General features: G+C 39.8%; 1 protein-coding gene across 1 annotated transcript in view; it reads left to right on the top strand.

The window, feature by feature from the left end:
• The window catches only part of LOC309584785 (protein unc-13 homolog B-like), a 204429-nt gene that overhangs the window by 41772 nt on the left and 136930 nt on the right, over positions 1–25727 (top strand). The window contains exons 6-9 of the mRNA XM_082301026.1: positions 95–165; positions 3290–3347; positions 14024–14059; positions 20248–20470. Coding sequence (XP_082157152.1) covers positions 95–165; positions 3290–3347; positions 14024–14059; positions 20248–20470 — 388 coding nt within the window. The remainder of the gene's footprint in view (positions 1–94; positions 166–3289; positions 3348–14023; positions 14060–20247; positions 20471–25727) is intronic.

The raw sequence follows: 25727 nt of genomic DNA, 5'->3' as shown, positions 1-25727 counted from the left end.
ATGTGGGTTTTGCGCGTGTGATCTGTACTGCTAATGGTGATGAGTACAAAGTTGCCTGGTTAATAAGGTGGTGTGACTTACTCTTTTGACTTAGATATCCCCGAAGACGAGGCCAGATACTGGACCAGAAAATTAGAACAAGTAAATTCACTGGGAGATGATGAGGTAAATATCTAAACGGAAAGAATAATTTAGCCCTGAATGTCTTATAACTAGCTTTTATTCTTTGTATTAGATCCCTGTGATTAGGGTAACTGCTAAGTGTTGATCATTTACAAGTCTTCCATGAACTACTTGGAGAACTCTTTTATCAAGTGTACTCTTTAGTGTTAAGGAGAGGAATACTTTTCTTCATGCTGGAAGTGCTCGAATAATGTTTTGTTGATGTGAATATGTTCAAAGAAAAGGCAACACCATGCTTTACCAGAGCAGAGAGTGAAAGCATTTTTGACCAGCTGTGGCAGGTTCTTTTTGTGAAATCCAGTCAAAAAGGACTTTTTTGCAGTTGACTGTTTCCTTGAAGAATACAAAGCAAAATATTGAATCTTTATTTGAGCTGAGGACTGTTGGAACTGTTGGCTTTTATCCTAATGCAGTTGTTAAAAGCTCAGTTTATATGAATCTTGTATTAGAATACATGCTAGCTATGGCTTTGGTTTCTGGGCTCTAGTGTGTACTTGGCTAAGCAGCTATAAAATAAAGGTTACTTTTTTTATTTTTAAGAGAGACAGTTCATATTGTTTGCAGAACAAGATTTAACATGTTAATACCTGTATCAGGAATGAAGAATTTAACAAAGCCCAGTACTCATGTGTCGATCTGAACATCGAGTAAGAACATGGTGCTGGTGAAAACTCTTTGACAAGTCTCCTTCCATAGCAAGATAACTTGCAAAATATTCTCCCAATGCAATGACTTTAGGAGGTTTTTGTTCTGGGATCCTTCATCTATTCTTTTCTGTTCATTATATCACTGATTTGGTTTACTGTGCAGATGAAGGAGACTAAGGTGGATTTTCTTTTTGACTGGGGACAGACCATTATTTGGGCGGATAAAACTTAAAAGACTTTAGGGCAGGCTCTCCTGCCTTGCTAGAAGTTTGAGAGCCTTTAAGAGTCGATGAAAAGCACAGTCTGAGTCGTCCTGTCAGTGATGATGGTGTAGTGCCTCCCTGCTTCTGTGGGCTGGAGCAGCAGTCCAGGTACTTCAGCGAGACTCAGGTGCCCTCTAGTGCTTCACCGAGCTGGTACTTGCTGAAAGATATCCTGAGCTTTCTGAGGCTCCCCTTTTCCTGCAGTGCCATGCATTGCTTGCTTAACTGCATGCTTTTATCAAATACCATTATCAAGTACCAGTAACTGCATGCTTTTATCAAATACCAGTAACAAAGTAATATCTCTATATTTGTGACCTAGTGGTCTCAGATTTATTGTGGATGTTTCCTGTGACCAAGGAGAAAAAAACCTGTGCAGGGCCTGACCTAAGGTGATTCTTCTAAAGTTCTCCACATTTGCCAACCACCCAGAAAGGGGATGAGATCTTCCTTGCATATTCCCCTAATTGGCAGTGACTTGTAGCTTGGGAACTTCCAGGGCCAGAGGCAGTATCCTTGTGGTGAGCAGCACTCAGTGGAGTTTCTTTTGTGGATGCCAGTTGCCCTTTAAATGCACCCAGGTCAGTTATGTTTGTGCAAAGGAATTCAGCACCGTAATTGTACATTGCCTGAAGAAATATCTTAATTGCTCTGAGCAAACAAACCTGGTGTTTGAGAAACTAGCTGGAGGCAGGTTTATTTGGAGAAATTAAATGACTGATCCTCATGCATCCAGTCTGTGCCACTGAGCTTTACAGACCTCACCTTTTGGGCTGCAGAGTCCTGATCTGCACAGTGTTTTTTAGCACAGGACAACTTTGTGCCTTTGTCTTCTTTGTTTTAAGTTCATCTACCTCTGTTTGAGACGATGAATGAACAGACTAAAGCTGCATAGGAGTACTCAAGAAGCAGGTTCATTTAGAGTTCATACAGTGTCACAGAAATGCTTTCCAGCCTCTCTTCCTACAAACACTTAATATTCCATTTTCATTTTGGGAATCCTTATAGCCGTCGGGCTGATGCCTTAAAAATAACAAACTGCTGCCATTCTGGGATCTCTGAGGATAGTAATTCAGAACCCACTGCTGTCTTGTGCTACTGAAATTGCTCATCAGCAGACTTCCTTTCACCACTTTGTCAACCAGTCAGTGCTGTGAGATCCGGCAGTTCTTGTTTTCACAATCCTGATTAACTCAGTGGGTTGGCAGTTTGCTGATGATAAGACTAACCACCTTTCAGGATCCCTTGTGCATTTTAAATAGCACAGATTGGAAGATAACCGCAGCGGAAGTCTGCGGGTTGTCACCTTCCATGCACAGAACTGGTCATTAATCCCTGCCAAATCCAAGGAGAGACTGTCTGGTGGCCGCGTTTTCCACAGGCTGCAGCACCAGCTTGATAAGTTTGCCACTTCCTTTGTTGTCAGATCTTTTTTTCCTAGCAAAGACTGTTCTCATTATTTTGGTCAATTGTCCTAATTTTCTCATATCTCTATGTAACACAAGATAGGAGAGAATAACAAAATGAAACCACTGGCATTCCCCTAGGGAACGCTTTGATGCTGTAACAAACCGCTTTGTAAAAAGTCAAAGCTGAATAATTGAAATACCTCTGTGTTCTCTAATTTAGTATTAAATGAAATGAAAAATTCTTCACTTTGGATGTAAAGTGGATCACAGGAGAGTTTGCAAGTACTGGCTGGGCAGACATTGTGTTCTTGCCCTGCCAGGCACAGTAATTACCTTACTGCTTCCATCTCATACTGCAGAGTTGCTGTGAGCCCACATGAGTTTTGAACTGTTAAAGCTGTACTGGAGTGTATAGATATAAACAGGTGTATTCCCAGTTTGGAGCTCCCTGTCACACTGGCATTAAGGTGTGGAGAATCAGGTCTTTTAGATGTCTAATTGGAGGTCTCAGAATTGGTAATAGGGCCTGTGCTTGTTCTAAAGCAGACTTTACCTTAAACAGAAGTGCACTTTGTAACATGTGATTTTGGCATGAGAAAAGAGGAGACTTCTGGGAGTGTGTTTAAATGCAGCTATAAAGGAGAATATATTATGGATATTATGCTTATAGATATTGTACTTTGATACTACTAGGGATATTTTCTCTTATGTGTGGCATGCTGTCATAAAGTTACTATTTGCTTTCTTATCTGTCTATGTTCCTTCCTATTTTTTTTCCCTCCTTTAGTATTCCTTTCAGGAGGAAGTCCAGAAGAAACCATTGCCCAGTGCTGCCTCCCAGTGTTGTAAGTTAGACTTACTTATTTTCAATATTTTTTCCTCTTTCAGTGTGCTTTATTTCCTTCTATGGTCAGTTATCAAGTGATGGTACATCTGAACAATATTTTCGTATTAGAAGTACTTAAATCTCTGTGCAGTTACGAAAAGCTGTCCTCTAAATGTTGCTCTGCATCTTCTGATGCCAGGAAGTGAAATCAGGCATTGAGTCTTTAACTTGCTGTTGTCCTTGTGTGCAATAGGAACACAAAATGTGTTCAAAGTCCCTGAGATTGTCAGGCCCTTGTAATATTTATACCAGTAAGAAAATGCTGTGTTTATTTATTTGACTACATTAGACTATGTTCTCTTAAAACTTCCTTTGTTAAATATAATTTTTATTACTGTTTAATGAAATTTTAAGAGGGAGAAAATAGATGGAGACCAGTACTACTGGTAGCCTTTTAAAATGCACCAGAGGTTTGCGTACTTGATGTCTAATTTCTTCAATATTACTTTTCAATGCTGCGTTGATGGATGGAAAAAATATTTTTACTAATTTCTGCTTATCTTGTCTTGCATTTTTTATGCTTCTGAAAACATGGATGGAAAAATAACATAGCATTTGATGTATCTGATGATCTGCAGAATTAGATTTTTGAAACACTGCTTTTAACATACAATAGATGAAAGCTCAGTGATGTCTCTTGTGAATGTGTTATCTACTTTTGGCAACAACATTAATAAAATTCAAGTCTCATAATTTAAACAAATCTTTTATCCTCTACTTAAAATCCTGTAAGATGTGCGTATTACACATTGCAGGCTGTTTATCCATTAGGCTGATTATAGGATCTCCTCAAAACTGATAACATTAGGAAATGCTAATTACTGTTTACCTTCTTTGAGTAGAATTAATTTCTCTGTGTACTTTTTGTTACGTTATCTTAAAAGTATCTTCAACCAACTATAGGCATTAACCAATTGCCTAGGAAATCTGATTGTGCTGTGTAGCTGGAACATGTACAGCTCTACATCAAAGTATTCCAGTAATACTTTCATTCTAGGTAACACTGAATGTGTCCTCCTTTTTTTTTTTTTTTTTAAAAAAAGGTGTATGTGGGGTTTTTTAGTTTGGTTTTTTCCCTCTTAGTTGTGCTGTTGTTGTTGTTGTGTTTTTCAGTTTTTAGGTGTGTTTTGTTTTGTTTTTTAAATAGTCAAAAGGGTACAATTGATTTGTTAAGCCAACAAATAAGAAACATTTTGGGAGAAACTAATATTTGATTAAATCATACTAACATAGTGTGCAGAACCCCTAATGTCAAAAGGTCAAAGAAAAACTATCTGGTGTTTGAAGTGTCCAAGAAATGAACATGTTGTTTGCTGAAATTATTTTCCTGGCTCTATGCCCTGGGCTTTGCTTTTGTTTGAGGGAAGCTGGTTTGATTGAATCTCCTAAGTATTGAGATGTATGGGTAAATTAGAGGGAATGCTTCTGTGCAGGGAAAATAAGCTGCACCTGTTCCCACAGCAGGGTGCTTTTACATCGCCCTGTAGCTGGTTTCTCCCCTGGAGAACCAGCTGGGCTCTTGCAGACAGACACAGCGAGGAGCAGCCCTACGGCCATCCTTGTTGTGCTGGCTGTTAACAGCCTGCATCTTGCTGGAAAATGACCTTTTGCAATATTCAGTTGAAGGCCCCGTGGTTTGAACAATTAATGTCACATAAGAATTAATATAATCATTCATGAGATTAAAACACTCATTAGAATGGATGTTAAACATTTCATAGCAGTCTGTTGTTAATGTATTGAAGAATTTTCAATAAAGCTGATGGCACTGTATGTACTTTGGCTTGTTTACTGCCTGAAAGTATCTGATGTCTATGAATATCTATTTACATGGAAAAAATACAAAATAGACATTTAATATAGAGGTACTTTTGAAAAATGAACTCTGCCTGCATGAACTTGTGCATAAGAGTTGTCAGCTTGCCTCGATACAGCACAGTACTTTGAGACTCAAGAGTTCAACTCAGAACATGCACAGATTGTATCTCTATTGAAAGCTGACCTGGCCTTTGCATGTGACACAGCAGCAGGGTGGGTGTCCTTCACCACACTAAAATGTGTTCAATATGGAGTGTTCTTACTTACCATGTGGGTAAATAATTGATAGGTGTATTTTTAGATATAATAAAAATGACCCTCAAGAACACTTTTAAGACTCATCCAATTTTCCATCACAACATTTTTCATTTTCATCATCTAGATATGCCAGATGAGGTATGGTCACTGCTAGGAGCAGGACATAGTCTGCTGGACAGCAGACTAAATATTTATTTAGAAGGAGGAAAAAACATGCTCAATGTGAGTAGGTTTTACTCCGCGAGAATGTTTTCCCAATCCTTCAAAAAATACAAAATTATCTTAAAACCTGATGCTCTATAGAGCAAAAGTGCTGCAAAACATTTCATATAGCTTGCACTTACAAACATAATGGTACATAACTGCACGTATCACTGGCATCCTGCTTAGCCACTCTGGCAGCTCTCAGAAGACCATTTTGATGTCCTTGTTCCAGCTAGAGAAAATCCTACTCCAGCAGGCAGGATGAGGTTCTTTAATTAGCGAAATAGATGTCCTTGCATGTTAAAATTAGATTACACTTCTGCCCTCTTCTGCATCTGTACTTTCTGCACATCTTTTACCTTTTCCAAACCATCTTTTCTTGTGGTGGTTTCCCACTTCCTGCAGGGATGCAGCTGGTTCTTCTATCTCCTCTGAGTAGAGAGGGGGAGAAGGATGGAGCAGGATGTGAGAGAAGAGAGGTGGCCCCGTATGAAAGCCAGTCTCTGATCTGAGGGTGGGTTTTTGTCTCTGGTCGTATATGGGCTGCTGCTTGGGCATGGTGCCATGGGAAATCTCAGCCCTTACTGGGGGCTCTAATTTTTCCAGAGATTATTGAGCTTTCAGGCCCCCTTTCACAGTCTCAAATGCTGTTTTGTTCTTAGAAGAGTCTGACCCATAATTTCTGAGGTAATGTGGAATTTGGGCTTCCTACCTATTCTTAAATGAGGCGGGTGGTTCTGTTGTATGTACAATCTTTTCTAAGTCCTGCTGATTTTGGCACTCCCTGCCTCTTTCCTTTATTATACTTAACCATTTAATTTTTAACTCCCAACTGCTATGCTTCCCTATACGTTCCTCCTGCCCCAGAAAGATCACATGCTTCTAATTGACTTAACTTTCAGTGATCCCAAGCAATAAGCAAAGCACTGTAGAGTCCATGGATCTAGTTTTGTTTGCCTTTCTATTAAATGTAGTCATAATTATTAATTTTTTGTTAGAAAACTGCAGCATCTCCATATTGGCTTTTATCCGTGACCTGAAATTAAATGTAAATTGAAAAGAAAGCAAGACATTTTGTCTGGAAATTCACTTTAAAATATGCAGATTGAAAACATATTGTTTGATTACTTTGGCATTGAGTCAATGAGCTCTAAGTTAGTTATTGTGAGGAGTTACAGATATGTTTTCCTTGTATGCTCAAGACCATTTCTGGACACATGAAAGTCCATTATAATCCACAAGTGAGTCACACTGTGAATATTTTAAATGCAGCTCCGACTTGGATCAGTCACAGTGCAAACTGGGATGAGAAAGATACTCTGCATCTTTGCAGAATCAATTTGGCAGACTTGGTTAATATCAGCTATTCTAAATACTGCCCTACACCATTTGTCAGGGAGTTTACAAATCTGGAAGAGAGCAGGTTTGTTCAGTGTTGTTCTCAGGGAAGATAACCTAAGTGCCACTGAATCAACCAGTTATGTCTGTCCTCTTATCATTGACTAATAATTTTTCTGAGGGTGCTTTATTGTCCTTTTTCTGTTTCAATGTTTTTGTTCTATTTCCGTGAATCCTTTGCTCTGTAAAATCCCCAGTTACCAGGGCTGTGGTGGGTGGTAACATTTTGTTGTGGGGATTTTTTGTTTGTTTGTTTGTTTTTTCTTTTTGTGCATGTGTGTGTATTTTATTGTAGGTTTTGGTGTGCTTCTTTTGTACCAGAAGAAGGTAAATTTTTTGCTTGGCTCTGGATTGTAGGTTGGTAAGAGCAACAAAAGAAGCAATAGCTTCTGATATACTGTTTTACCAGCAGAAAGAACCAAAGCCAGCGTGTGCTTGGCCTGCCATAAGGCGAAAGAGTAAGGAACAAGATTACATCTCTTAATGCTCTCTGGAATATGTGTGTGTGCACATGCATGCAGGAAAAAATGCTACAGTTTTGTTTGAGGTACATAAGCAGCTTTTTATCTACTTTAAATCTGGCAAAATGTTTTATACACATTGTAGGATTGTTTGTTATTTGGTGCCAGATCAATTTGTCGTGGTGACCCTTCTTTGCTGCTGATATTTGAAGAAATCTGTTTCTGCAAAATTCTTCTAATACCTTCGCATGCACTACTATTTCAAAGGTACCACGGAGGCTGACTCTGAGAGGTTTCATTTCTGATGTTCACTGTTTTTGGTTTTTTTTGGGGGGAGCTCAAATTCCACTGGTGCATCAGGAAGACCAGAACATGACCCTCCTAATTGTTCATAGAGCTGTATGATCTGTGATAGTGGAGGGTCAGGCAGCATAGTTGTCTTGAGAATACTGGTAGGTGACACTACCCTCCTTGTTGTAGAGGTGTGTGCTATACATCAGGATTGTTGCTGGTTTTTTCTGGTTACCAGCCTGATTCTGCACTTAGACAACAGAGGTCAGCAGCCACCTACAGCATTTCTAGTCCACGCCAGTTTGGGAAGGGTAAGGAAGAAGTCAATGATTATTTTACCCTTTTCAAGGGTAGATGACGCTGAAGATCGTGCTGCACTCATTGAATAGCTGTGCTCTTGTAAGAGTAGAACTTCTGGCCACAGTGCAGTTACAACTCGAAAGACTGTTCTGTGGAAGTGTAATTCAAAACAGCACATATGAATGACTTTATTTATTTAGGCTGGGCCAAGGAAAACTGCCTTAGTCCATGCAAGGGGAACCATTGTATGAGCTTTTTTTGTGGTAGTTTATTGATGGGCTGGGAAAGCTAGATCCTTGGCCTCTCTGCTTCTGGGTGACTGGCAGCTCCTGTTTCTCTTTGTTTAGGATAAATCCCCTCTGGGATATTTGTTTTCTAGTGGCTTTGTGGCACTCACTGTCTGGGCTGGCTGAAGGCATGTTAGATCTGCTAAAAGGAACACAGATTCAAGGGTTTACACTAAAATTTTAGGATAAAGCTGCTACTTCAGGACTGGATATGTCTAAGGAAAAGTACTTGGCATATGGAATTTAAAAATAAAAATACTGGCTATATTAGGAGATTATACAGTAACAAAGTTTGATGTACTGCTGAACTCTAGACAGTTCTAGGGCTTTGAATTTGCTGATGATCGTCTAAATATAGCTTTTTTGTTGTTGTTTTTGTAGAGTATGGGCTGCATTCTGGAAGGTGGTCACAAGGAAATAAAGCTTTTACTTTTAAATAAACCCCTCCTAATGTAAAATTCTTACTGAAATGCTGAACACTGACAATATTAAATGCCAGTACTGACAAGTGTCTCTATAAGCGGTGATCAAACAAAGCAAATGCTCATTTAAACACGCTAGCTTTCATAATTTGTCTAGTGCTCTTCATGAAAGCTTCTCTTTTTTTCTATTTCAGTTTTTTTAAGGACTTTAAACTTTATTAGTCATCATTTAATATCATAGCAATAGGAGCAAAATATTTTGAATTTTGTTACAACAGTGAAATATAAACTTTTTAAAAAATTTTAAATTTTAAACTGATAGAAAAATAATTGCCCAACTTCATGCAAAAGCCATAAATATGTGTCCTTGAACAGTGAGGCTTGTACTGAAAGTCCAAGATTAAAAATCAGAAGAAAAAAAGACACCAAATCTTTTATCTCAGCTGCTGTAGAACATTATATTCCTCTTTGCTATTATGCATATATGTAATGTTAAATTATCACCTGTAGTCCAGAATTGTATCTCAGGAAAGGGTATATAAATCTTTTGTCTGTAGCTGTGTTTACATAGTCTGTGTGATTTGGTAGCCTGGTAATTTGGAAGACAAAGACGGCCATGTTAGGTATCAGTGCAAGGATAGAAATGTTACAGTTTTTCTGTTGAAGATAAAATTAGGTGGCACTCTGCCTGATCATTTTTACTATGGTTACTAAGGAGTTGCACAAGCTTGTAATAACTTAATGGGTACTCTCGATGATTTGATGGTGATCCAAGCCCTGCTTAAATTCTCAGATCTCAGTCTGATTTTGTTTAGCCAAAGTAAAGGTTGCCAGAAGGGCCATTTCATTTAGTGAAATAAAATACTCAAAAATTTCAGCATAAGCTGAATGTGGTGAATTGAGGAGCAAGGAGAGCACTTCAGTGTCACTCTCCAGTGCCTGTCCTTGTCTCTGTCAGATCCTTTTAGCTCATTTGCCTCCTGTGCTTTTTCATCTCCTTTTGTTTGGAGGCCTTGGCCCTCATCTGGAGTGTTCCAAAACTGAACTGGAAATGGTGGTACTTGTTACGAAACCTTCTTTGGCATCGTGCTTACTGAAAACTTGACTTCCTTCTAAAAAGCTATTCAATGTATGTTTTGTATTTTAGAAGGTTATTCCACTAAAATATCACCTTTTTAGTTTTGGGAAGTACATTGAACAGTGGAAGAATGTAGATTTTTATGGAATCTAAGATCTATTCACACTGTATTGAGGGTATTAACCAGGGGGAGAGGAGGTTTATTAAACCTAAGAAAAAAGAGCTGACCAGAACATTTTTCAAATGGTCCTTCATCAGAATCAAATATACTATCTGGAGTTTAGTTTGTTTTTATAAACTTATTTAGATTATTTCCATTTGTGCTAAGCTCATAACAGGAGGATTAAATAGTTCACAAGCATGACTATAAGCAATGGACAGCAGCAAATGATAACGTTCTGACAGGGATAGTCGGTCTCAGCCAATCTCAGAGGCTTGTAAACAGAAATGAAACAAAATGGCACACGGGCAGTAAAATTAGACTGCATTAAAGACTTGGAATATTCTGCTTTTTTACAGTGTCCCTGCTGATCCAGGTTTGACAGTGTGAAGTGGAGAGGAGGAGTTCCTCCCTGAATAGTTGCATAACTGAGGCACAGAACAAGCATATGTTATATTCAGCTAACAGTGAGAACTTAGATGTGCTTTGCAAAATGTGTTAATGACAAAAATGTTGTAGCTTCCAAGACACCAGGCTGCTGGCATTGCTTAGTCCTTAATTGGAGGTTTATATGAAACCTCATTTTTTGAGTACTGAAACTTACAAATACAAAATAATGTGATAACCAAGACACACACAGTTGGTATTTAAGAGCACATGGAGTGACTAGTCTGACTTGTCTGTATCATGTATTGGTGTATGTTGTTGTATGGTTTTAGAATTACAACTTTCCGTTTTCTGTCTGGACTCTTGGTGTTTCTAGTTCGAGTTTGTACAGGTTAAATTTGTTCCCAAAGGTGATTTGGAAGGGATTTTTTCTTAACAAATCGTGGTTATATGTATTATTTTTATAGAGCAAAAAAACAACTTGAAAAGGCTAAAAAGAAATTCTGTTTTCATTAACCTTCAAAATATCAAGACTGTCAGCCCAGGTCTTCTGCGATTATGCTGAAGGACTGAGATATATACTGTTAGCTCCTGAATCTTAAATGAAGCAGCATATGTGTTGAGTCTTTAATAAAGTCATCTTTTTTTCCAAAATGTTAGACACTAAAGTGAAGTGGGTGTTAGTAAAAACAAACAAAAGCGGAGTTTTGAGCTTCTGGCTGAAAATCCCTTACTCTCTGTTACTGCATCTCTTTCTCTCTGCTTCTGCAGCGTTGCCTTCCCCAGTGTATAGCTGTAGCATATCCTGGTTCTCAGTTTGAGAACATGTGCAGGGTAAGGAGCTGCTGTCTAAAGGCAGCTGCTCCTCTCCTCGCCCTGCCGTGCTTGGCATTGACTGCTATTTGCCTTGGGTGTGGAAAGTCTGTGGGATTTTCATGCTGTTCATAAGGAACTTGGTAGTGGTGAGGTGGACAGGTAAGTAGATGGCATTGTCAGTTTGAGGACTCTTTTATCTATGGGAGGTGGTAAAGCTTCTCCAAAGACAGAGCTTGTAACAAAACAATCCAGGAGGGTTGTTTTAGCATTTGGTTTTCTCCTTGTTGCAGTTTCAAACGATGACTAGTGTTGTGCCAACCATCAGGCCTTTTCCTGTCAAAGCAGTAGTGGTTAGGAACATTCTCAGCTGGTTTCAGAGGTCACTTATTCCCTCAATACAGACTGAATACAGTAGTTTGTGCAGAGGCTGGGTCTGGGATTTTTATCTTTGTGAAATCTGGAGGACAGATAAGCTCCATTTCCTCTGTGGTTTTTCTGATCTGCATACCAGCTTTGGAAATTTATAGTTACCTTCTGGTGTTTCTTCCCCAGTTGCTCTGGGGTTTTATATGTGCATTCATTTATTAATAATGACATGCATTTCACTAGCATGTGGCCTGATTGCAATAATGCTGTATCACTACAGTTTTTCTGGATCTTTGATAGTAATACAAGCTGCAAATGTTTGAATGTTCCTTCCTTTGCCATCACAGACATTGTGATAGAAGGATGTGCTGGGGTTGCTATTACATGTGTTAGTGTCTTGAGATTTGCAGGAATGGGATACGTGTAAGCTGCTACATTAATAGGAAATTGTCTTTAATGGGAACTCTTGGTCACAAGAAATTAAAGTTCAGTGCGGAGTTCTGTCAGCATCTTGATCTTTTTCCTCAGTCCCTTTTCCTATGTCTCTCTCCACTGTTTCTGCTCTTCCTGCTTCTGGTTTCCTACCCTTTCTCCTGGTTGTCTCCCCTTTTTATTTCTTTGCCATGTCTTTACTTTTGTTTTCTTTGCCGGCTTGGTTGTGAGTTCCTCTTTTTCCTCTCCTTCCACCCTGAAGTAACACTCACATGTCTGTCAAAGCTGGTATTTAGGCTTTTTGTTGTGAAAAACAAGCCTGAGATGATAGCCTTGTGGTGAGGGTCATGCCAACACTGTTGGGTGGATCCTGACAGGTTTCTGATGCATTTGGGTACATCTTCATTTTACCAGCACCCCAGCATTGTCACTCTTGCTGTGGGCCAGAGATGTGGCATTTGTCTTGTCTCAGGCTGTAAATTGCTGGTGCTCGACTCCATGGACTTCAGGTTTTTTCTGTTGTTAAATTCAGCAAACAAGAACTTCTGTACACAGGAGGGGAATAAACCTTTTATACTCCATGGTAACTGCATGTGTTCAGCATTATACCAGTGGTTCTTTCTAAATCAGCACCATAAAAATTGTCATTCAGTTTGTTCCAGTTAGTCAGGGCTGCTTCCTTTAATGACCAAAGCAAACATACGTGTGTTACTTTTTTTTTTTCCCCTCTCTAACTACTATCATAGGAACCAGAAGGTAATGGCATACCTTTGAAACTCTACCAGCTATAAAAGTGCCACTTGAACCTGAGCAATGTCTGTGCCTGTGCAAAGTGCCACGTGTGTTTGTCAGAGCCTATCCAGGGACCTTGAAGTACTGATGTGTGTCTGAGGGACTGTGTTGCTTTGTAGACCTTTTGTTTCCAAAAAGAAAGGAGCAACCTGGTTGTAGCTCTGATGCATCTGTGTGCCTGGCTGGTAGCTAGAGATGGTGGCCAGGACAGAAAACTCTTGCTTGTTCTCTGTCTACATATGATGAATTTGTTTATTGTCTGCTGCACTTGATGCATCACCTCTCCTGTAAATGTAACTTTTCAAAGCATTTTTTACATGCTGTCTTCAGAAATGCTGGTTCTGAAGCATTTCTTGGAGTTGCAAGTTGTGTGCATGGTTCTGAAGTGCTTTGAGGGCTGTATGTACTGGTTCGTTGCCTCCATGGTACTGAGTATGACCTTGGGATGACAGCATAGGTATTGATAAGTAAAAATTTTAACATCTTACCAATTTGCTGTGCAGCTTTAGCATGAATTTGTTTTCACCTTCAATTTTAACATGGAAAGGTTCGCTTACTTGTGCAGAATTAACTCGTGGCTGTTTGCCTTAGCATGTTGTGAGAGCTCCAAAGCTTTTTACCAGTGTGTATATTTGCCTAACAAAGTACTCTTCACGTTGTTTACATGGACACAGTTTTTCATGCCCTTGTTACTGAAGTGGTGCTCTCACCACTGGGTTAACTTTGTTCCGGAAAGGGGGCAGAAATGGAAACGTGAAGTGACTTCTGCCACTTGATTTGCAGAGTCTAGCCTGTAGGAATCGGATACTGCTCTAAACTGGAGTCTGGTTTCTGAGACATTTGAGTGTACTAAGAAATAACAGTGTTTAACTGTTCTTGCTAGGTTGATTGATAAGTATTTTATCTACTTGTGTGAATAAATGCATGATTGTCTGTCAATTCCAAGAGTTTATAATGATATTAGTCTTCTGAATGTCTTATAAACAAACTGGACATGAGGAATAAGCCCCAACATAATGTTATATTCATAAAGAAAAATCTCTTACATTTTCAAGCTCACAATCTGTAAGGCATTGTAAATACATGAAAAGTATGCTTGTGGTTTGTTTTTTCTAAGCTTTCTTTTTCCATTCCTATTCTTCTCTGCCATTTGTGTTACATGCAGGCAACTGGAGTTATTTCGGATGGGGAGAGCAGCTGAGTACGTAACAGTTTGATTTCTTGCAAGCTTTCTGATCATATAATGATGCAGCATGCTCCAGTACAAGGAGAAGTGGAAATATTCATGCATATAGAAAACCTCTTCTGTTGTTTTTTCTTTTACTTTCACTTAGTCTTCATATTTGTGTAGATGGATGGCTTTTAATTTTTTCACTTTTTAGCTTTGTTTTGGTCATGTTTTAAATGAGTTGCTTGTGTCTTCTACTGGAATTTGAGGACATGATGGCAGAATTGGACTATATTCTTTTCCTGTAAAGGTGGTTCTAGTTTTTTGCTTGTGTATGCCTTTTGTGTTGCTCTTCATACCTGTGCAAGCCCAAATCAATATTTGCAGTAATGGAAAAACACAAGGAAATCTGTAGTCATTGTCTTACTTAGATACAAAGATATGGTGGAAATATATTCCAAATACTACAAATAGGAGTAAATCTGAAAGAAGAAATTACTGTTGCGTGCCAGTGGGGTTGTAAGTGTTGTGTTATGTGCAACCTCAGTGAGACAGTATCATGGCAAAAGTGGCAGGGCTTTGCTTTCACTAGTGCTGACCAGCCTTGGACAGGTGAAATTCAGATACTGCACCTGTCTGTGATCAGTAGAGCTGATGCCACACCTGGAGACTGGTGTAACAACTCCTGGTTAGGCTGCAAAATTTCTGTTCTTTTTTCCAGAAAATGTGCATGAAACATCTTCACCTTCTGAAAGTGCTGCAGGTGCCAACAGGAATGGCTTCTGCTCAAGATACAGTGTATGGCTTCTACAGTCTATAGAACATATGACAGTTGATCCATTAGTCTTAAAGGTGTTCCCTGTGTAAAAGACAAGAACAAGAGTGTTGCTTAGGGGGAAGCATGCAGGGAAAGATCACTGTGACTGCATCCAGCAGGGAGGAGATTCTGCCTCGTGTTTTTCCATTTTTGACATAATGGAATTTGGAAAGGACATTCTTACTGCTTCTGAGTCTAATGTCCAGGTAATGTTACAGTGCATTTCATATGTGGACCTGTTCTGCATTTTAGAAGTCTTCCACTAGTGACTTCCCATTTCTTCTCCCACAACATTTTTTGTCTTCCTTGTTCTCCTGTCTTTGATCAAACATAAGTTCTTTATGCATCGGCAGTGTTGATCAACTTGCTTGTGCTGTCAGTGCTGGATGTCTCAATTGTTTACTCTTAGAGGTGTGGTAGGATAACAGAGAGGTAACTAATTAACTTTTTTACACTACTAAAAGAAAGACTAGTGTCCTAAATAGCTTCATCTTCCAGGGAAATGGGGTGTTTAAGCTTTAGTTAGTGAGAGGTCTAGGAGAGCTGTGCACGTGTATTTTTCCTGTTTATCTGGAGAGTCAGTGTGTGGTGTTTTTGCTTTAAAAGGTACTTGTATTCATGAGGCTCCCTCCCTCTCCTTCATCCTTGCTGTGCTGTCCTCTTTGAAATAATTTTAGCATCCTTACAGTCAGGCTTGGGCCAGTGTCAATGGTGTTTCTAAGTGAACTCCATTAGCTTGACAATATAATGAAAAACACACTTCTAGTTGCAACTCTTAAACAGCAGCTGAGAAGGAAGCAGCAAAAACAGCATGTTGGTAGCTGGAAGACTTTTTCCTGGTGAGAGTTTCTTGCAAGAGGAGTGCTGTAGCCCAGACCCTTGTTAGCTAGGCAGAGGGCACTTGCACTTCAGGAAAGGGACATCTTGTACCGCTTACCTAGTTTCATTTTAGGGAAGGGAAAGACTTGAAGAAGTAGGGTAGATGTTCAAAGTAGTCTTTGCACTTCAGCCTGTCAGTTCTGTTCTTGGCTGTCGAGTGTTTCAGCAGAAGAGTATTTTCAAGTGAGAATAACAGGATTTTGAAAGCTCTTTAACTGAAGACTTAATATTGCAAACATGCTGTCTTAAAAATACGCTAATTTCTAATGTATTTTTAAGTGATGAGGGCAATACAATGAATTAATGACCTGCAAAGTTGCATTTAAGTAATTTCTCAAAACCTAGGTGGTTTTAGCATAAAAAGATATGGAAGAGCCTCAAAAAACACCCCTGTGCCCTTTGGAGATTTTTTTTCCTTCTTTCTTACTTCAGTGGTCCTCTTTAAGCTAGTATGCATTTTGATTATAAGATTTTTAGAAGTCTGTTTAATTGTTAGAAGTGAGCAGTGTTTCAGTAGATGATGGCACAGTAGGGTCTGAGACTTAAGGAAAGAAGCTGTTGGCAGCTATGATGAAAAGAAGTTTAAATGGATGATGGGTGGGAAAGGTGAATTGCGTGGCCCTTGATGTGGAGCTGGCAGAGACCTTTGCTGACCTGAAAGTTATTCCTTCAGTTAGTACACTTGATTTTCTTCTACCATTATTAAAATAGACAAAAGCTGTGAAAAGCTCAGTGCTTGTTTGGGGAACTAATGAGGATTTTGCTTTTGTCCAAGATTTTTCTCAAGTTTGTAGAGGATAACTAAGCTTGGGGGACTGGACCTCAGCTCCCGGGGGCTGATGGCACATTGTGCTAGAAAAGCAAGAGGCAATTTCAACTGAATACAGTGTTTTGAGAGGAGTTCCTGCTGTGCCTTGGCATCTTAAACAAGCAAAACGACTTCTTCAAGTGCATTCATCCAGCCACCTGAAATAATTTTGTTGCTAGCTTTCCTCCCTGTCCTGAAGTTTGATATAAAGAAAGTTGACAGAGGCTAAAGGGGACTAGTTGGGCTGGCATAGCAGGACTGTCAAAGTGGTTTTGAGGTCAAGATACTAAAAACTGTATGTGTTCTACCCTGCAGTAGTTGTGTTACAACTTCTGGGGCCAGGAGTTAGAGGGAGGGCTAACAGAGAAGGTATCTCCTTCCTTGATCTTCCCCACTTTGTGAAATCCTACTGTGTGATGTGACTGCCCCTGTGGGTTTTCTTCTTATGCTGCCTATATGCATGAATATTCAATAATGAAACATGAACAGCATGCTTCTACCCTGCCCTTCATTCTTACCCACAGCTCTCTACACAGTGGGTCCAGTGACAAAGAAACAGTTGATCCCATGAGATCTCTTTGGTATATGTGAAATTTCTCAAACTGGGGTGAAAAAATTGCTGTTTTCTTATGCTTGTTGTTATGTGTCTTGTTATTGATTTAACTGGTCTTCAGGGACTGAGGCTAAGCTCCAACTTTGCTTATGGAAGACTTGTTGTATCACCTGTTTGAGGAAAACAGTACTTGAATTTATCACACCATGTGTGTTGAAAGGGATATTTTGCTGAAACACGGGCTGTAATGCCTCCATTTGAAGGGGAGCTGCATCTCCAAAGCCACTTCTGCACGTTCTTGTCAGTCTCTTAATTAAAATTTAGGCGTCAAGTATGTTAATGAATGGGATCATCACTATATGTTGGCATTTCACAAAATACTTTCTTGCAAAGGAAATGCGTGCTACATGCCACATGTGGGCCAGGTTTTGATGCTTTTGATCAGGCTGAGTAATGTCTTCATTTGAGAACACTTCTGTTAAATAAAGTGAGATTGCTCATAGGGTAGTTGCAGTTCAGCCTGAATAAGAGTTTTTTGAGTTAGCTCTTACTTATGAGTCAGTTGAGGATTTCTGTCTGGTATTAACATCTATGGATGCTGTTAGGTTTGTGGAGCATACGTCAGAGAAAAAACATGTTCCTGCCTCATGGAGCCTTGCATCCTTTAAACATGCCTTAGGGAGGCATTTTGTGTCGTGACCTCAAAGAAACTTCCTCATGCTAAAAACCAGTAAGAACTCTGAGAAGTTTTGGGGTCAGCTTTTATAAACATAGATGCTCTATATGTTTGATTGACATTTAAGCTAATCAGGTGTTTTTGGATGTTGCTTAGAGATACTGTAGTTTTTGTAGGAAATCTTCTTTTGATGGTGCAGAGGTGAGACACGATGACTGGTTAGCAAATCCAGATAGTGCTTCTGCAGCAGTCTGGTTCATTTGGAATTCTCTGAGCCTGCAGGGTTGCTGACTCATAGAAGCAGTGTCCTGCTTCCTAATAACCACAACTGTGTAAGTATTTGCACTCCCAGTATTAGTGAGTCACTGGATTCCGTATTTTTCATCCAGGTAATTGTACTAGTGATTGGTATTTTTTGTTACACGTTCAAAGTTAGCTAAATTGTTTATCCCTAAAGCTGTTGGTCCTGGTGACTTTTACCGGATCCCAAGGCTGTATCTCAATTAGGCTGCCTTCAGCCTCTGCAAGTGCTGTGATGATTATGCAGCCACAGCTGAAGAACTTTCCATCATACCAGAGCTACTTAGGCTTTACCTTAAATGACAGTTGTATCTGATGGGACGAAGAAATTAGTTGAGCAGCAAAGTGAGCAGTGCTCTTTGAAGCAGTGTGTTTTCTGACCCAATAGAAGTAATTACTGTTCATTAGATAGTAATGGCTCAAGTGTTGAGCAATCACAATGACATTGCTCAGCTGAGTAATAGCTTGTTATTCTTGTGAGGACAGTGTGAGCCTTGTGATTGACAAATAGATCAGCCCTTGCTCTACAGGCTGCAAGTTTGGTGCTCCTCAGTAGGGTTTGGCACCTTGGCATATGAAATCATTTTTGTGCAGTAAATTTTGATTATTTCTCCCAAGCACTGAACTGTGATAAAATTGATGGACACTGTGCTTTTAATAAAGCTGAATACAGCAGCATGTGATTACTATTCATTTCTGTTCAATTGACTAGAGACTGACAAGAACCCTGCAGCATTTAAATTACTAAAAAGCAGGAGGCTTAACTCCATTTTCAGTGTGGACAATCAAAGTGAATTGGTTCCACTTAAGAGTGTAGAGCAGGGCTTTTTCAAGTGGCCTGTATTTTGCAGATGTTTTCTGCTGTTGTTCTTTTCTTCTCTGCCATCCACTTCTGAGCATTAATCTTACTATGTTGTGAAGGAACTGAAAAGATCACCAAGAACAAATTTTACCTCAGATTAAAAAAAAAGGAAATTGAATGAGAAGTATGAGAACCACCCATGCAAGAAAAGGGGTTCCCTGATGCTGCATTCCATCTGCTTGGAATTTCAGCAGTTTAAATACAGGTTTAAGGATCTGGCATGTAAAGAGCACTTTCACTTTATTTTTAAGCCTCATGATGAGTGACTGTGTAGGACACACCCCACTGGATAACTTAGCAGAGAGGGCTTTAGTTTGATTGTCCTTTTTAGATAGACTTGGTGGCAGAGAGAATGAATAATGGCTGATCCTGATTTTCTTTTGTTTCAAGCATGTTAATGGTGCACTCCACTGCCTTATGGTGTGTGTATTTCACTTTAAGCTTTCAAAGATAACCTTGCATCCTGCACAGCCATACACAGCCATATGTTTTTGATACCTTTCCTCACTATAACCTGGCATTCTCCTTTCCTGAAGAATTAACAAGCAGAAGTGTTTCTGCAGGGAGAGGGACTTAGTGGAAAGGAGCTTTTTCCTTTGTGAAGGTTATTATTAGTGTTAAGTACTATACTTAAGCTAATTTACCTGTATGTGTTAAAGGTAGCCATTTTCTCCTATAAGAAGTAGTGTAAATGTTCTTCTGATTTTTCTACTGAGTACCTTCCATTGATTTCTCTTAACTTAAACGAATACCTTTACAAAAAATAATAGGAAAAAAAAAACTGAATTAAAAAGATATCCAGAACCCCGTTAGTTAGGGTTAGGAATGTTGAGAAGAAAGGACAGCATTACAGCTTAAAGGTTGAAGAGTTTTCAGAAAGAGCTCCTTTCTGCAAAGAAGTGCTTTTGGGTTTGTGGGTTTTTTTTTTTTTTCTTTTCCAGTATCTAAAGGTTCATTTTGGAAGCAGCAAAATACCTGAAATTTTGGGTGCTGGGCATTTTTGTGGTTGTTTTTTTTTCCTTTTTTTTTTTTGTGTGGGGTTTCTTTCTTTGTTTTAAATAAAGATGTCTTAATCTGCTTATTAGTAATGACTAAAGAGAAATAAACTCCTGTAATAGGAAGAGTGGAAAGGAGGGTGTGGATCCGATCACCACAGTTCCTTGGTGCACACTTGAGAGAACTGGAGGTTATATCCGGCTCCCAGATGGAGATACAGCCACAGCAGAAATAGTGGCTTTTTTGTCATTCTTCCAAAACTAAACGGCTCCACTGTCCCAGCAAGGCAACTTGAGAGAGCTGTGCCCTTAAACTGCTTTTGTCTCTTAGCCTTTGAAGACGCAGACAGTGCCGTGGATGACCGGGACAGCGACTACCGCAGTGAGACGAGCAACAGCATCCCCCCTCCGTACCACACCACTGTGCAGCCCAACGCCTCCGTGCACCAGTTCACGGGCCCCGCTCGCCTGCAGAAGCAGGGGGTCTTGCGGGATTCCTGTGCTGACTCCCTCCAGAACTATGATCTGGATTATCGGGAGCCCGTGGCCGTCAGGTGGGTGCTGCTTCATGGGTAGCTCTCCTTTCCCCATTGTTTTTCCACTGCAGACCATGAAGGTGCTGTGCTTGTGGGGGGGGGCAGATCAGGGACTCCGAAAGTCTTCTGATAGGAAGGTGTTATGTGTGTTGTTGACACTGGGATTCTGCCATGAACCAGGAAAAACACATGAGGGTATGTGTTACAGATCTGGCGGTTTAAGGAGTTACCTCTAAAAGATATGCTCAACGTTGAGGTCATTTACTCTTGGTTGTATTTTCCCCTTACCTTCTGAAGGCCAGAGTAGTTGGTAGTTGCTCTTTCTGGTACCATGGCCAGGTACTCCCAAGCCAGTGAAGCACCTTCTGCCAGAGTTATCCTATTGGGAGCTTCTTTCTTGGTGCAGATTTATTTTATCTTCTGGATTAGCTCCAGTTCTATTAGATCTGCCAAAACAATGTATTTGAGAAGAAAGTTTGTAACAGATTAGTTCTTGGTTTTTTGCCTTTTTTGTTCCTGTTATCATATAACAGTGTTGAATGGTGTGCTTTCTCTTTAGATTTACTTTCAGCTGTGTAAAAGATAGTTGATTAGCTCTGAATTATTTTTTGACCATAAATCAGTAGTTTCACAAGTGTTTTTAACTTGTTTAAGTGTTGAGCATTGCAGCACTAACTTACTAGGATCAATGCAAGTGAATTAGAGTTGGTTGTGCAAGGTGAAAGTAGAAGATTTTGGACAGTGCTGGTCAGCTTGATTAGAGTGGTTGTGTAGAACAGGCTAAGCTGCTGCTTCTGCCTTTGGTGAGGAAGGAGGAGGAGGCAGCTACTTACGCACTATCACAGTTAGAGGTGCAGAGTTTTGTTTGTATTGTAACTGATTTGTTCTACCTTATCTCCCTTGGTGAGAATGTTATTGTTTCCTGAAGCCTGAACCTGAATTCAGTTACTCTCATGGGTGACTTAGGCTAAGTTTTTCTCTGCTTGATGTAGGATCGTTAATGGTAAAGGGTGAAATTTCATGGTAACATCTAATGTTGTTACTGAGGTTTCAAGAATAGAAGCAAATGTGCCAACAAAATGCATTTACTGCAGTGTGATGTGTCATTCCTAGTGCTCTATTCCTAGTTCATTAAATGTCTTATATAATCAAGTTATTCCCTTTCTCGTGTGAGTCTTTGCTGCTGGTTTGCCCTGGTAAAGTTGCCGAAGATCTAACTGAAAAGATGAGCTGAGGCTTTTTCTGTATGGAAGAGCCGAGCTGAACAGTGATGTTGGACCCCCAGTCAGGGGAAGCCAGTGGTGGCTGCATTTTTTGGAGTTGTGTGATTTCTTGGAGTGGTGTTGACAATACAGGTAGTTTGTCATGGCTCACTTTGCTTGTAGTTAGTGTGTATGTGAATTTCTATCTGTATCTAAAAGACAAATGTGTTTGTAAGACCTTCCAAAGAAGCACTGCTGGTTTGAATTGTTAGAGAATACCAAGCTGGAATAGATTTCTTTTTTTTTTTTTTTCTCCTGATTTCCTGAAGGTATTGATGTAAAAGGATTTGGACTCATAAAATGTACTTAAAAACCGTGAGCTTTGTAGTTTGCCATGGTCTAAAATTATATTCAGTCCAGAAACGCAAATCGTTGATGGTGGTCTGAGCATTCCTGTTCCCATGTGCATTTTCCACATGCCCAACAAGATTTTTTGCTGCATATTTAGTCTTAAAACATAAAATATGCAAATAAGCTTTCCAAAGAAGCTATGTGGGATTCTCTTACTTACCGGAAAGGTGTTTCTAACAAACTGGCTGAAAAGAAGCACGTGGGTAGATCTTAAATATTTTCAAAACAAAGTTGTAGTGAGTATTGCAGAAACAAATTGTATTTGACTTTTGTTCCTAGCAGCTCTCAGTGCTGTGGACGAGGCAGTCACCTGATGAAATCAGTGTTCCTGGCAGATTGCAGCTGATGGTCGCTGTGGAAATGAGGGCTTGTAGGAGGCTCTCCTGGGCACACCCAGAAGAACCAGACAATAACCTGCTAAAAACTGTCTTGAACTGGGCAAAAGGTTGTCAGTGCCAAAATGCCTCCGTTGAAGCTGTCTAACACCTGTGTTTCTTTCTTCCAATATTTGAGTTTGGATTAAAAAGTTCTGCTTCTCTTTATTAGCTGTTACATGTTCCTTTGAGAGAAGTAATTCCTAGTGATGACAAGCAATATTCTTATTTGTCCTTGGAGTGTGTTTTGCTGCCAACAGCCAGTTTGGGTTCAGAATAGCAGACATCTTCCCTTCAGTTTTGGTTGGTTTTTTGTTGTTCGTTTGTTTGTTTTTTGGGGTTTTTTTTTTGGTGGTTTTTTTTTTTTTTGTTTGTTTGTTTGTTTTGGGTTTTTTGTTTAAGCACTAACTTTTCTTTTCAAAGCTCATTTTCTTTAACTATTTGTCCTCCATGCCTCTCTAGTCTTGCTCCATTTACTTTCAAGGCAATATGATAGCATAGATTCCACCGTGAGTGGCCACACTGACCTGGAGTCCAAATCTGAGTCTCTAGATCTGTCAGATCAGTGGCTTACCCTCTCTGCACCTCTCTGCCTGTCTCCCCACTGTTGCTGCTATGCAGCGTTCCCGTGGTACATTTCAGCTGATATTTGCTGTTTGCCTCAGCTGTTTTTTAGGCCTGTAGTAGTTAAATGCTGGGCTGATGTCTTTTTCTCCTTTCATGTGTTGGTTTTCTCATTATTTCTAGTAAATGGGATGCTTTGTAAAAGAGCAGAGGAAACACATACAGGGAAAGAAGCTCAATTAGAAAGAAAAGTAATTTTCTTTATGCCTAAATTAGCCAATTTTTTTGGTTTAGCATTTACAGATAATGGCCCTTCAGACATTCATGTAGCTCCCATTGCCTTTAGCTGAGTTTTGGAAGGGCTTGATGCAGTAACTACGGTGGCCCTGGGAATCTTTTAAATATTGTTAGCTTTTAAAAGAAAATTATTTCAATTACTGGCTTAAAATTGTAAGCAAGAAGCGTCGTGTTTTAAACTGTGTATAACAGGACTCATTTATAGTAATGAGCATCTTTCCAATTAGTGTAAGTTAGCTAGTACTGTTGGAAATGCAGCACTAAAGCAGCAGTGGAAAGTGCAATGACCCATCTCTCTTTCAGGGCTATCCCGTCTGTATCCTATGTTGGCATGCTCCGCGCAGCTCTCGTGGTGAAGACTTGATTAGCAGTATCCATAAAAATGCCTTTGTGCCCTCTGTGCTTTCCCTTCTCTGGCACTCCTCTTACAGGGTCAGGGACAGACATGCCCTCATGCTCCTTAGTTCTCAGCAACTGGTGATGTGAAGCAAAGCTGCTGTGCATCTTTCAGATGATCATTTTGATGTTTTTACATCCACTTCCTACCTGTTTGTTTGTATGTAGACTGTAGTCAGAAGCTGTCCTTGTGAGATTTAGGTCAAGAGGAAGTTCCCTTGCTGCTACTCTTGGGGCTGTTGAACAATCAAGATAATACTACTGACCAAGGGATAGCAATTAAATCCAAAATCCCAAGGGTCATTTACTTGGGTTTGTAGGAAGCGCCAAATTGTTTCACAGTTTAATCCATTCTCCCACAATGGACAAGTATAAACTGTTGGATCTGTGCAGATCATTATAAATTAGCAGTACAGATCCTGAAAAGCATCTGAGGCTTATGATGGGCTAATATCCAGCGCCGGTGTTTTGTTTTGCCTTCTGGTCCAGTAACAGCTCTGAGAATCTTAGTTTTGTATTGGTAGGGGCACCTCGAGGCCATTAGCTACTGCAAGAGCTCTCCCAGCAAAGAGGGATGGTGAAATAGCTGAAACTCCTCTTGTTGCTGATGCCCACCGTTTGCATTTTGTCCCCTGTTCTCACTTGCCTGGAGTCCAGTGACTCCTAAGCCTCCAGTTGAAATCTCTGCTCTCCTGCCACCCCTGGGAGACACAGGGTCCCTGTGTTCTTTATGAATACTGCTAGAACAAAGTCTATAGCCCAGAGTGACCGAAATGCAGGAACAGGGTAGTGGAACGGTGCGCGTGGGCACTGTATCTCAAAGTAGTCATGTTTCTGCAATAAGTGGCTTCTTTTCAGCATGCCTAAAAAAGCAGCAGCAGAGTACTGGTACAGCCAAGGCTGTGTGCCCTCACTTGATCACAAAAAGCTGTTCTCCCTCAAAAAGGCATTTCTAAATTTTGTGCAGACATAACCGATGGAATCTTATAACCCAAGCTGCTTTTTTTGACTATTTGATTGAAATGTAATGGTGTTAGATTGGCAGGTTTTCAATTTTGTTATTTCTGAATGTCTCTGATTTTAATTTTCATTTATTTAATGCATGTTTTTCCATTACTATTTTTCTGTCCTTTCTATAGCTTTTTTAAAAATTGTTATTTTCCCTTCCTATTTTTTTTTGCTGCCTCTCTTCCTTTCCCTCCCACTCCCTTTATTTCTCATCTTAGACAAGGATCTCTAACTAGAAATGAAAGAGTCAGGATCATTCCATTTGACACTGAAGATGGAGAAGAAGAACAGGATAGTAACTATGAAGAGCTAGGAAAACTGTTAATAGAGGAGTTCTTAGAAAAAACTCATAAAGCTAGAAATTGGCATGAGAAAAACATGAAAAAGATGCAAACTCTCTCAAAAAGAGAAAATTTCAATCACTGTGAGAGATCAAGGTGCTGTCAAGATGTGTATCTGGGGTCAAGGTCTGTAGATGTCCCTAGATATCCTCAGGAATATGATACAATTGACAGAAGAAGGAAAAAGAAGCTGCGATACAATTTTGAAGAGAGAGAACGAATAAGCCTACAAAGTAATGGAGGTCTGCAGTTTCCTGGGGAGAAAACAGTTTATTTCAATGGTGTGGCAGCTGGTTCTGAACCCACTGATGATTTCCCAGTATATGATAGAATTGGAAAATATATCAGTAACTCTGAAAGTAAGGAACGGTTGCCTGCTTATCCAGACCCAGTCCTGCGTCCATACAAAAATGGGTTAATGGTTAAAAGTGGCAAGTTGCCCAACAAGCAGGGGATGAACCATGAGGACTCACTTCACCTAAGTAACACTGAGGACATGAAACACATGGGGATGGTAGAGAACACTTTTGTGCCTGTCGATGTCCTTGAGGAATTTGACAGCAGTGCTTCTGATGAGTTCCAGTACTCTCCTGTTTCAGATGATGAAATGGAGGAACTGGATACACTTTCAAAAAGATGGTGTGATTCTGACATCAGCCATTTGAGAAACATAACTGCTAAT

Source organism: Coloeus monedula (genome assembly GCF_965178545.1).
Source record: "Coloeus monedula genome assembly, chromosome: Z".
NCBI classification, from domain to species: domain Eukaryota; kingdom Metazoa; phylum Chordata; class Aves; order Passeriformes; family Corvidae; genus Coloeus; species Coloeus monedula.
Note: the sequence above shows the minus strand (reverse complement) of the source record. Positions and strands in the feature narration are given on the sequence as shown.